The sequence below is a fragment of the Podarcis filfolensis genome (genome assembly GCF_964270895.1).
Source record: "Podarcis filfolensis genome assembly, chromosome: 2".
Lineage (NCBI taxonomy): Eukaryota > Metazoa > Chordata > Lepidosauria > Squamata > Lacertidae > Podarcis > Podarcis filfolensis.
This window is the reverse complement of record NC_139605.1, coordinates 15,552,526-15,565,624: the sequence shown is the minus strand read 5'-3', so window position 1 is coordinate 15,565,624 and position 13,099 is coordinate 15,552,526. Positions and strand designations below refer to the sequence as shown.

The 13,099-nt window shown below is 44.8% G+C and overlaps 2 protein-coding genes across 5 annotated transcripts in view; one reads left to right on the top strand and one right to left on the bottom strand.

Annotated features, from left to right (window-relative positions):
* LOC310757220 (C-type lectin domain family 2 member D-like) overlaps positions 1–4,513 on the bottom strand; it is a 97,880-nt gene extending 93,367 nt beyond the window's left edge. Inside the window, exon 1 of the mRNA XM_083602492.1 lies at positions 3,763–4,513. Within this exon, the coding sequence (XP_083458618.1) occupies positions 3,763–3,793 (31 nt within the window). The 5' untranslated portion in view covers positions 3,794–4,513. The remainder of the gene's footprint in view (positions 1–3,762) is intronic.
* The window catches only part of LOC310756983 (uncharacterized protein), a 55,698-nt gene that overhangs the window by 25,335 nt on the left and 17,264 nt on the right, over positions 1–13,099 (top strand). Inside the window, exon 4 of one of the 4 annotated variants that reach the window (XR_014545005.1) lies at positions 7,185–7,331. The exons of the other annotated variants lie outside the window; for them this stretch is intronic. The gene's annotated coding sequence lies outside the window, so the exon portion shown is untranslated. Of the gene's footprint in view, positions 1–7,184; positions 7,332–13,099 lie in introns of those variants that run through there. 4 annotated transcript variants of the gene reach the window in all.

Genomic DNA, 13,099 nt, shown 5'->3' with positions numbered 1-13,099 from the left:
CAGCCTGCTGGGAACTTCTGTTGTATATAGCTTTTGCTTGGACATGAAGGGAAGTGGACATGTTTTTCCTTTGTCCTGATGCTGAATTAAATGCTTGTAAATATGCTTACATATGCCTCTGTCCACCCTTTCGTTGCAAAGAGTTCTTATCTCTGCTGGCTTGCGTGCTCAGTCTGAGTCCTGAGGCCTGAGTCGCAGTTTTGATGCAGTTCCAAGAACTGGAGTTCACCCGGCTCCTGGCCAGTGGGCTGGAGCCAGCTGGGGGTCTGCCAATTGCCCCCGTCTCCCCAGATGTGATGGACGAGATGGTTGGATAGTGTCTTCGAAGCTACCAGCATGAGTTTGACCAAACTGCGGGAGGCAGTGGAACTCAGAAGTGCCTGGCATGCTCTGGTCCATGGGGTCATGAAGAGTCGGATACGACTAAACGACTAAACAACAACAACCCCAGATGCATCCCAACAGAAAGGACCTGAAGGACCAGGTGCGCAGCTTGGGAGTCATTCTGAACTCACAGCTCTCCATGGAGGCACAGGTCAATTCTGTGTCCAGGGCATCTGTCTACCAGCTCCATCTGGTATGCAGGCTGAGACCCTACCTGCCCGCAGACTGTCTCGCCAGAGTGGTGCATGCTCCGGTTATCTCCTGCTTGGACTACTGCAATGTGCTCTACAGGAGGCTCCCTTTGAAGGTGACCCGGAAACTGCAACTAATTCAGAATGCAGCAGCTAGACTGGTGGCTGGGAGCGGCCGCTGGGACCTTATAGCACCGGTCCTAAAGGATCTTCACTGGCTCCCAGTACATTTCTGAGAACAAATCAAAGTGTTGGCTCTGACTTTTAAAGCCCTAAACGGCCTTGGTCCAGTATACCTGAAGGAGCATCTCCACCCCCATTGTTCTGCCCGGACACTGAGGTCCAGCTCCGAGGGCCTTCTGGCGGTTCCCTCACTGCAAGAAGTGAGGTTGCAGGGAACCAGGCAGAGGGCCTTCTCGGTAGTGGCATCCACCCTGTGGAACGCCCTCGCATTAGATGTCAAGGAAATAAACAACTATCCTATTTTAGAAGACATCTGAAGGCAGCCCTGTTTAGGGAAGTTTTTAAGGATTGATGCTTTTATTATGTTTTTAGATATGTTGTAAGCCACCCAGAGTGGCTAGGGAAACCCAGCCTGATGGGCAGGGTATAAATAATAAAATTATTATTAGTCTGAAAATAACATTCCCTTCGCTTTGCACAATGTTTGCATCCCCCCCCCCCTTTTTATCTCCAGGTTGAGACCTGGAATTTTTATTTGGATTGGAAAAGCTGACAAGAAATAGTAATGCATTTAACATTAATAAAATGACAGACATTTCCTTTGCAATAGATGTTTTGAGATGGTCCAGCAAGCTTCTAAACTGAGGATTTTTAGAGTTCAAGGTGGCTCTTGTGTCCAAACAACTGCATGGTCCCTCACCTCTCTGTCATGTTTTAATCCAGCAAGAGCCAGTGAAGCAGGCCAACAACATAGGAAGCTCCAAGTGAGCAAATTCCTCTAACAGAGGCTGGACATGCACCAAAATGTCTCTCCCCCCTAACTTTTACAAACATTTTAGCCAGAAAAACAAGGTCTTTACAAATCTACTGTACTTCCCCCTCAACTTCCCTCCCCTCCTTTTTTGAGTTTCATTATCATCATCATCATCATCATCATCATCATCATTATTATTAGGGCCCTCGTATCTACGGGGTCCGCCTCTCCTGGTATGCCCTGCAGAGGACCTTAAGGTCCATGAATAACCATAGTTTAGAGGTCCCAGGCCCTAAGGAAGTCAGACTATCCTCCACCAGGGCCAGGGCCTTTTCAGTGATGGCTCCGACCTGGTGGAATGCTCTGTCCCATGAGACTAGGGCCTTGCAGGATATAACCTCCTTCCATCAGGCCTGTAAGACAGAGCTATTCCACCTGGCCTCTAATTTGAATTCAGCCTGATATTTTATTTCCCTTCTCTTGCCTCCCCCCCCACACCCCTTTTATGAAGATTACCCGCTCTGAGACCCCACAGCTAATTCTCCCCTGGCCTCCACACTGGCCCAAGTAGGACCAATTCAGCCAGCTAGCCCTGGGGATTATCTGATTGATATTTGATTTTTGAATTTCATTGTTGTTCATGTTTTTATACTGTATTTTATGCTGCTTTTATAATTAAGTGTTTTAAAGTGTTTTAAATTTGTTGTTAGCCACCCTGAGCCCGGTTTTTGAACCGGGAAGGGCGGGGTATAAATAAAATTTATTATTATTATTATTATTATTTTATTAAATCAATAAGTAACCATACATAAATAATCATAAAAATGTGCACCCCACCACTGAGAGCATTCCATTATAACTCTCCAGCCTCCCAGAATTTTGACAGCTCTTGTGTTAGTTTAACTCCTTTCCGTTTTAACAACATTTTTTGCATAATTTGTTTCAATTGTTTTTAATACAGAATTTTAACTTGTGGTAAGCTGCCCTGGGATCTATTGGTGAAGGGTGACCAGTGCCAGATTTACGTACAGTGGTACCTTGGGTTACATACCCTTCAGGTTACATACGCTTCAGGTTACAGACTCCACTAACCTAGAAATAGTACCTCGCGTTAAGAACTTTGCTAAGGATGAGAACAGAAATCGCGTAGCAGCGGTGTGGCGGCAGCGGGAGCCCCCATTAGCTAAAGTGGTGATTCAGGTTAAGAACAGTTTCAGGTTAAGAACAGACCTCCAGAATGAATTAAGTTCTTAACCCGAGGTACCACTGTTTAAGCAAAAGAAGCTCTAGCTTAGGGCTCCACTCCCTTAGGGGGCCCAAAAAAATTAAAGGGAAAAAAAACCCCTGGATGTACATTTCCAAAATATAAGATAAAAAACAAATAAAATAAAACCTACATACAGCAACAGTGTTTTGTGTTGTGTAGGCTCCTATGATGTCCATATTTTGTTATGTGCAAATGGCTTTAGATACCTATCGGCTCCATAAATTACCATACAGCATATATTCAACAACAAAAACAGCGACAATTTGTTGTTGACAAAGGACAGCTGGAGATATAAAGGGCCCCATTACCTTCAATAGCTTAGGACCTCATCAAACCTAAATCCAGCCCTGAGGGTGGCTAATAATAATATTAATAACAGATAATTAATAATTGTTTTCTTTGTCATTATAAAAAACGTAATATAGAGGTTGTACAGGGCTACGTTGGGTTACATACGCTTCAGGTTACATACGCTTCAGGTTACAGACTCCGCTAACCCAGAAATAGTGCTTCAGGTTAAGAACTTTGCTTCAGGATGAGAACAGAAATTGTGCTCCAGCGGTGCTACAGCAGCAGGAGGCCCCATTAGCTAAAGTGGTGCTTCAGGTTAAGAACAGTTTCGGTTTAAGAACAGACCCCCAGAACGAATTAAGTTCTTAACCCGAGGTACCACTGTACTTAGTCCTGAGCTGGAGGAACCAACTGTCTGGGATAGTCATAAGGAGGCTCCCTATCTTCCTAAAAGGGCTTCCACGGTGGCTGCAGGTGTTTCCTGTTTGGCAGGGGGTTGGACTCGATGGCCCTTGTGGTCTATTCCAACTCTATGATTCTATTCTATTCTACAATGCACAACTGTCCCTTATTTCTGCAGTTGTCGGAAATGCAGATGAGAGAAAGAAAAGGTACGGGCTGGCATTTTGAGAAGGACGACGGACCCTGAGAAAAGCGCTCAAGAGCCAAGCCCACAATCAACTCCCTCTTACCTCCAAATAGCAGAGTCCCCCTTCTTGGCATCCGTTGCGCTGTTCTGGTTGCCACAGTGTATTGTCCAGTTTCTCCTAGAGAAGGGAGGAGAATCTGCGAGATGGGGGAGGTCAGGGAGCCTGCCTCGCTTATCCTTTTCCGGAGAGTCTTTGATGCCTGCTCACCTTGCAGCTCTCAAGTCCTGTCCACCAAGGAGCTGAAGCTGGGTCCAGCCTGGACAGACAAGTGGATGCAGCGATAGGAAATGGTAGGGGTGTGTGTGTCTTCCTGGTGGCACAGCATTGCTCAGAATCATCCCCATGAACTTCACCGGGTGGCGTCTGGTGCCCTTCTTCACTTTCTCCCTCTGGCTGCCTCTTCTGGATCACTCTGGGCTTTCTCTCTTCTTTTGAGCCTCTCCAGTTTTGTTGGACAAGTTCCTCATTCGCCAAACTGGCCTGGATTGTCTGTCAGGACAAGAGGCCCCAGCGATCAAGCTCTCTCTTGACCGCTGCTGTCCCAGAAAGGTGTGATGCAATCCCCCCAGGAGGCAGTCTTCCCACCCACAGCTTAACAGCACCACGAACAGGTCAAGCTGGCAGGTAGACCAAGGGAGATACTTGCTGAAATCCAGAGCCAGTTCTGCTTGCAAATATCCGACTGCGACAGTTCAAGGACTCCAGTTTTACTTTCCTTTCTCTGATACATTTCCTGCTTTTGTCCACCCCTTCCCAGGAGGGGCTAGGAAGGGTTAGCCAGCGGTTAGGGAAGGAACTGATTTCCTGCTGCCAGGCAGTGAGCAAAGCACAACATAGAGACTGGTTCATTTCCATAGCTGTCAACGTTTCCCCTTTTTTCCCTTATTCCGAATAGGATTCCTCGCAAGAAAAGGGAAAAGTTGACAGCTATGCTCATTTCTCAAATGCAACTCTCCCTGGCGCTTTTTGACTGGATGGGCGCAGGCGTAGTTCATTACCCAAAGAACGTATCAGTTCAATGAAAATAAAGGAGCATTTATTCTGAAAGGCGCGCTAGGAGATATTCCCTGCGTCAAACGCAACTCCCCACCTGCAGTCTTCTTCTTCGCCCGCCTCTATACACCTCCCAGAGGATTTCCCTTCAAAATGTAGCGAATCCCATAAAGGTATATCGCCATGTCATAAGAAATTACAAACCACACCTCTGCCTCACACTAGGGTTTCACTTAAATAGAGCAGCCCGGCCTCAACACGTGCGCAACACCCCACGAAAGAGTAAACGATATTCTTTATGATAAAGGTCGGAGAAGCTGAGTCTGCAAAACACGCTTATTTCCACATACGGTGCTAGCAATGGAACGTTGAAACGAAGAGACAGAGAGCCCTGTCAATCAAGCAGCAGGGTGCCCCGTGAAACAGCGGGACTCCAATTACCAGCGCAAGCCTCTTATTAAAGTTCTCAAATAAAGGAAAACAGCACTCCAGCTTCTGATTTCATCAAAATAAAAGTTTTATTTCCACCTCTCTGCACAAATGTCCCCAAGGAAGACGAATAACACTCTATCAATGTATCGATGGACTTGGATGTATCAATACGCTTGAATGTATCCTGTCTGTATCTTAAAATCAACATATTGTTTCACCGATAATATCGTTGTTACTGTATCTTCCTTTCCCAGCTGCTGTCCTGCCCGTCGACGCTGGCGGACGGTTCGGGTTCGTAGCCGATTGAGATGTGAGGGGCCCCAGGGTGGGGGTCAGGTTGTGAAGTGTCCGGTTGGGACCGTGGCGTGGGCAGAGGGGGGCGTCTTTAAAGCCCTCCCGCCCTTCGTAGTCCTGATCGGAAGCTTCCCTCCTACGAGAGCGAGGATGTCTTCCCCCGCGCCGCAGAAAACTCTCCCCCACTTGCCCGCCCCCTCCACTGCTAGACTCTTCTGGAGCGGCTGTCATGCACAGGCAACGGCTTAACACAAAAGTGGCTGCCGTGAAAAGTGTGGCATAACACCAAATTAAAGAGAGAGAACCCCACCCCACCAAAAACGGATGCATACCGTGGGACGTTAACTATGCCCTGCTCGTCCCAATAATAGCCATCTCTCCCTCACACACACCGATGTTGTTACTGTCGAATAGCAACATGAAGCATAACTCAATACCAGAAAAAATGCACGAGGAAGCCACTCTTGCTTCTCAGAAATCTCTTAGACATTACCAGCAGCATAACCATCTTTCTAGGAGGGATAGAGGGTTTTTCTTTTTTTTTAAAAGGTCCAGAATCTAGGGAACCTGCTCACTGGAACCCTTCAGGGCTTCCATGTATCCACGTTCACTGCCTTGGTGACTCCTGTCCTGTCCCAATGAGTTTTGGAATCCTGGCATCTTTGGGATTCTGTAAGGTTGAGTCCACATGAGGATGGTCTGTGGCCAAAGGATGATGGGATCCAGTAAGTTTCCAAACTGCCTTCAGGGACTTTGGTCAACAAGTGCAACAACAACAACAACAACAACAACAACAACAACAACAATAATGTGCAATATGACCTTTACCAAATGTGCAATTGCAAAGGTGCCATTTTTTGTATGGTGTAATTATATCCTGCCTCTCTCAAGATGTGAGATCTAATCTGTCTGGTTGGTGGTAGAATTCTATTAATGGATTGCCCTCATTTTCTTCCAGGTTCCACACACTGCCCTTCTGGTAACTTCTCCATATCAGAAGGTTCATCTGGGATTATCTTTGCCAATGTTTCCAGAAATACAAATATTCTTTTGTTTCATAACAGCAGCTTGTCTGAACCTAATGGTGACATATTAGCCATAACTAAAGGAAAACTGAATATCTTATCTAGCACATACGATGGACACTTCTCTGTACAGGAAAATGCCCTCATTATCAAGAACACCAGCAAACAGCTTGCTGGAGAATACCAATTTGCTACTTATATGAAAAGGATTTGTGTGCATCAAGTCTTCCTTAGCGTACCTGGTAAGGTTCTGAAGTTACTGTCATATGGATTCACCCCTGGGGGTGGGGTGGGGGTGGGGTAGAGGTTAGGATGAAGAGGGCTGCTTGCTTTAATTTCTTTTTGTTTTGCATTTGTTCCTTTTAGTTATCATTATTAATAATAATAGAATTTACTACCCACACGTCTCCATAAAATCTCAGGATAGGTTTTTTTAAAAATTAAAAATAATAATATTCTATTATAAGAATTTCATTTATTAAAAGATAGAGTGAGAAAGAAAGAGAGTTGAAATGAAAAAGAAAAAAGTAATAAGATAGTAAGAATATACACACCTGTATATTAATGTATGGTAATGTAAGAGTACAGATCTTAGGGTAGTTTACAACAAAACAAAAATACATTATTTCTTGCATCGTATTATTATATCATGCTTCCCAAATTTTTTGATAGCTACTCTTCCCCTATTTTAAATTAACACATCTTTTTTTTTATTTCTAGACCCTAGGCACAGCCCTTCAGCTAATCTTTCCATACCAGAAGGTTCCTGTGGGACGATCATTCCAAATATATATTTATGTCTCATCATGTTTAGTGCACATATAATTATGTACTTTTTGAACTTTCAATAAAGAAAAAAGAAAGCAACTATGCCTTCATTTATGTTTTTTTAGGGGGGTTGAGGGGAGGTCATGCCGTTGTCTCACAAGACAGATGGATGAGAACAACAACAACAACATAGAAAAAAGTTCCAGTGGATTCAGTAGAACTTGTTTCCCTTGGGTGGGACTTATTTAACAAAATTTAAATTCTGATATCCTTTTCTTAGTGTCTCCCTATCACAATCTCTTTCTCTCACACACACACACTGTGCAAATGTTCAGGGTGGCAGGAGAGGATATATTGTTTATTAATATCCTTCCTAACTTGTGCTAGCAAGTTCCTTTACTTAGCAGAGTTTACAGTCCCCTCTTTTTTACATGCACAACAGATAGCTGGTTGCAGGCTTGTGTAAGCCTCTCACTCTTTTACAATTCAGCATGTCTGACTGAATGTCAGACTGAATGTCAGAATGTCAGACTGATTTGTATGCTCCTGATAAGTTCCCTTGATTCCCTCTTAAAAGAATAAAGACACCACAATTCTATTCAAAGTCAATAAAAGAAATTTACTTACATCAGGCAGAGCACAGTGTGATCCCTGAAGGCAGACTTAGTTACAAATATGTACATGTGGATCGACCCCATAGGGAGGAATGATACCAGTGCCTCTGCTAGCTGAGAAGCTAGCAGGGCAATCCTAGCTCAAAGCTAGCCAAACGTAGAAGGAAGTGAAAAAGAGAGAGTGTGCTGCATGACTTGTCCTTTTGTTACCTGGACAGGTGAAGTCATGCCCACCTCCTATCACATGCAAAAGGAAGGCTGCTCCAGCCAGGAGGAACAAGTTTCGACTGGCTGGACCAAACCTTCCCTCGCATGTCTTCTCTAGCATTACAAGGAATGCTGTACTTGACTGCTCCGAGTGGATTACATCCCACAGTCTGGAAATCTAAGCCATAGAATTACTACTGGCAACAGCCAGAGCAGGAGTTTGGCATGCAAAATTAGAGTCACATATCTGACTGAGTTACCCCAGCCACACCGAGATGCTTCCAACAAATTAAAACAAATTGAGACCCAAACCAACCTTTTCTTAAAAGAGCTTCCAGGATTAGTCACCTCACCACACTTCACTTCCTATTGTTGTTAGTCATAAAGACATTCTTACAAATATTGTAACAGGTTAATATCTGACAAAGTAGAATAACAACCTTGCAAAATACAGTGGTACCTTTGGTTGTGGACAGGATCCGTTCCGGAGGTCCGGTCGGATCCTGAGGTTTCCGCAACCTTCTGCGCATGCGTGCGTGGTGAAGCCTGGTCAGATACTTCCAGGTTTGCCCTTTCACATCCCAAAGTTTACGTAACCAGAGGGTTACGTAACCAGAGGTACTACTGTATACAGTTTTGGGGGCGCCCCCAATTTATTTCCCTGTCTATGCAGGTTCTATTTCCTCTTTTTCTTTTTCACCCTTTTATTTACATAACACCATGTATAGCATACATATCATTATGAACTTTTTGAACTTTCAATAGAGAGAAAAAAAGCCATTCTGCTTTCAGGTACTTTTGGGGGGCGGAGGGGAAGTCACTTCATTGTCTCTCGAGACAGACGGATGCCGACAACGGCAACATAGAAAAAAGTTCCAGTGGATTCAGTAGAACTTGTTTCCCTTGGGTGGGACTTATTTAACAAAATTTAAATTCCAATATATTTCTCTTAGTGTCTCCCTAACGCTCTCCTTCTCTCTCTCACACACAACTCAAGGAAGCCCCCCCCTTCAAAATAAGGACCAGGGAAACAGGGTTCAAATCCCTGCTCTGCCACTGAGTGACCTTGGGCCAGTCCTTAGGTGTCAGACGACCTTGCTGTGTATAGAGTTGTCGTGAGTATAAGATGGGGAGGAAAGGATGGATGAAATGAAGGGCCGTGGGGGCCGACCAAAGGGCCGACCAAAGTTGTTCACCTTTTTTATAATATTTTTTATTAATTTTAACATATAAATTATAAAATGTACCACAAAACTTATCACTTATACGATCTTTTTGGACTTCCATCAGCACCTCTGATGACCCACCGTTTTAACCACTTCTTATGCATTTCTTAACTTTATATTGCTTTTACATCTCTTAACAAATCATCCCCCCCCCCTTATCCATTTTTACAATGCTTCTGATACGGAAGGGGGGGCATGTCTTCTTCACCCCTTCCGCCGGTCACCAGAGGGTCTGAGGCGATGACCTCAAGGGCACCCGGCCCTACATGGACCCCTCAGCCCCCACACCGTTGCACAAGCACCACACTTAACCCCAAGCCCCATAAATAAAAGTGCCTTTCTCCCTTCCCTACGCCCATTCGTTATCATGAATAAACCTTTCTATATAAATTTTCCAATACATTCAGAAAACATAATAAATCCTTAATTGTTATCCACCTGCTTTTACTTCCTTGGTCACTCAAACGCTAGCACGGAGTCAAAACTATTATTGTATATTTGAACATATCTTTTATAACCATCCCATTTTCCCGCAAATTTTTGCTTTGAGTTTCCTCTGAGTTTGCTAGTCAATTGAGCCATCTCCACAACTTCCTGTAATTTAATTTGCCAATCTGTTATCCAAAAATAACAGATCCGCATGTGAGAGTCTATGTTAGCCTGGAAATCTGGGTTCACGTCCCAGCTCAGTCGTAGAATTACGACCGGCAACAGTCAGTGCAGGGGTTTGGCATGCAAAATCAGGGACCCTCATCCTCTCTAAGCTGCTTCCAACAAATCAAAACGAATTAAACCCCAAACCAACCTTTTCTTAAAAGAGATCAGCAAAGCTTCCAGGATTAGTCACCTCGCCACACTTCACTCCCCATTGTTGTTAGTCATAAAGCCATTCTTACAAATATTGCAACAGGTTATGATCTGGTGAAGGACAATAACAACCTTGCAAAATATACAGTTTATATTTATTTTATTTTCCCTTCTACACGGGTTCTGTTTCTCTCTCTTTTATTTACGTCTGGCCATGTTTAGTGCACATATAATTATGTATTTTTTGAGCGTTCAATAAAGGGGGGGGGGAGCCATTCTGACTTCAGATCCTTTTTATTGTGGGGTGGGGGAGGGGAGGTTCACTCTGCCGTTGTACCTGCCATTTGAGACCACGTTTGCGAAGGGAAAGCTAAGAACTGTTTAAAATGTTACAGTTGAAAATTTCTTTGTTTCCTAGCCACACTGCCGCTTTTCTGATACGGTATGGAAAACAACACAACTGGCATGTGATCAGCTGAATGAAGTATCCGGAAATCACCTTGAATGGATGGACTGGTGACCCCCTTCCCTTTCACCTGTCCCCCCATGACATTAATATTGCCAGCATTACCACTATCCCCCCTACTCTGCCCCTCCATAGAGACCCCCCCAATCCCAAACCCAAATCCCAAACCCAACCCTGAGGTCCAGCCTGGACACTTTACCTCCTCCATGGGGTGGTTTTGTGCTCTCAAGGTAGGCAGTGAAACAAAGAGCCTCACAATTGATTCTTCCTCCCCGCTGTCACCTTCCTATCTTGCTTAAGTATTTACAGGATGAGAGCTGTTTTTCATTTTAAGCCAAATGTGTTATGAAGACCCACACTCACGAAGATACATGAAAAGATAATGTGAAAATTAATAGATGCATGTATCTGGGTATATATTACACAGAAGCGATCTGTGTACAAGGAAGGCTCTGGAATCAGTTCCTGAAGCTGCCGTGCTTCTCTCAGAAGGAAGCAGAAACTCCTGCGTTACTCTCCTGCGTGTCTTCCAATGTAGGTGTGCACAGGGATGGCTCTACTATGAAACTAATGAAGCATAAGCTTCGGGGCCACAGAAGTGACTTAAGTCCACATTGCTTTTTTAAAAAATGGGTCTAGTAGACCCAATTTGAATAGCACAACTCAAATTGATCGTTTTTGTTGTTGTGTATATTTCAATAATCCCAAAGTTTGAGACTCAGCAGCACAGATGTTGTAAAAGTGTGATGATCAGTCATGGAGCAACCCCACTGAAGAAGAGAACCGCGGTTACCCAGACCCCATTGCTGGTTGCAAAGGAGCCCACATGACTGTTCAAGATGACTGTCCCACCCCAATCCCAACCCAGATGACAACAATTCACCCTCTCCACTCCCCAATCACCCCAAAACCTCCACTCTCAGCCCCCCTCCCAAGGACTCTACCCATAGCACGTTGCCTCAGGAGAGTGAGGAAAATTCTCAGGGATGGTTCACACCCTGGCCGGCACTTTCTTGATCTCCTGCCCTCAGGCAGAAGACATAGAAGCAGGATTAGTCCCACCAACAGGGTAAAGAACAGCTTCTATCCGTGGGCTGTTAGGCTGCTGAATGAAAAGATCACAACAGGGCAACTGACTTTTGGGTTTGGTGGGTGTGCGTCAGTAAAGGAGGGGAATTAAGACTAAGAGAGCGGAGTGGGGGGTGCTCGTGTAATCTCACTGTATACAAGTTGCACAAGTGACAATAAAGTGTTTCAAAAAGAACCACCGCACAAACAAAAATAGACAAACACACCGTCTCTTTCTTCACCACACAAAAGCAACAAATAAAATCAGTGGGTAAAAGAAAAGGAAAACAAAGGGGGGGAACCCATACCTACTAAAAGAATACCCCCCCCCATCTCAATAAAACAATTCACAAACAGGCTAGAATCTCACACACCACCAGCACAATGGTGGTGCCAGAGTGTGCCAAAACCCATATCCCTACCCCAACAAACCAATAACGTTGTTAACAACACTGACAACATTGCTTATAAACCTTATGCCCAATACTAGCATCACAGTGGTGCTTAACACGTCTCACTGACCATTGCCTATCACAAACGACAGAGCGAATGGCCTGTTCTTAAACAAGATCTCCCATGCCAGCTGAGACCCAGGACTAACTGGCCAAATTAGATGCTCCAAATTACCCCATACAAACACCTATATAGGCTACTTTCCATAATCTACCCCTACTCTTGAACCCAAATCTAATTCTAACCCCTCTCTTTGCCCACTCATCACACTTTATTCCAGGCAACAAAATACTGTAGGTTTGATAGACAATCTAAGGGGAGAGACGGGTTGGCAGGGAATCATCCTATGAAGCAGACACGCGGAAAGGCTAGCTTAAAAGATATTGTACACTAAACGTGAAGGGGTTGGGAAACCTATCAAAAGGAAATAGCTCCCTCAGGATACCTCCCTTGGAAAGTTCCAAACAAGTGTGTGCATCCTCTTCAAAGCAATCGATGATCCGTTCCCAGGCCAGGGGCTCCTTTATAAAGTAATTTTATTAAATATTTTCTTGGTTTAAGAAAGTAAAGAGGTCCGTTCTTAACCTGTGGCGTGGGCTCTTAAAAACCCTGCCCGCCTTCGGGGGGGGGGGGGGCAGTCCTGATCGGAAGCTTCCCTCCTGTCGGCGTTAGAGGGCGAGGATGCCTCCCCCGCCGCGCAAAAAACTCTCCGCCGCTTGCCCCTCCCCCTCCACGGCTGGACTCCTGTCAATGAAGATATGCTGTTTCTTTAAGCCATAGAACAAACTCCTAGGAGCCCGAGGTCCCTTTGCCCCCTCCCCCAATAAAATATTTGAGGGGCCGACAGTCTCAAAGTTGATCAGCATTGCCATTCAAATGGTGTCTGTGCCCCTGGTCATGTGATCGACCCCCCCCCAATATTTTATTCAAGTTGCCACCCCTGCTTTCAGAGATCTCAACATGCGGGACACAACTCGACCACCTAAAAATATACTTTGCCCTTTCTGCCTCCTCCCCCCCCCCAGT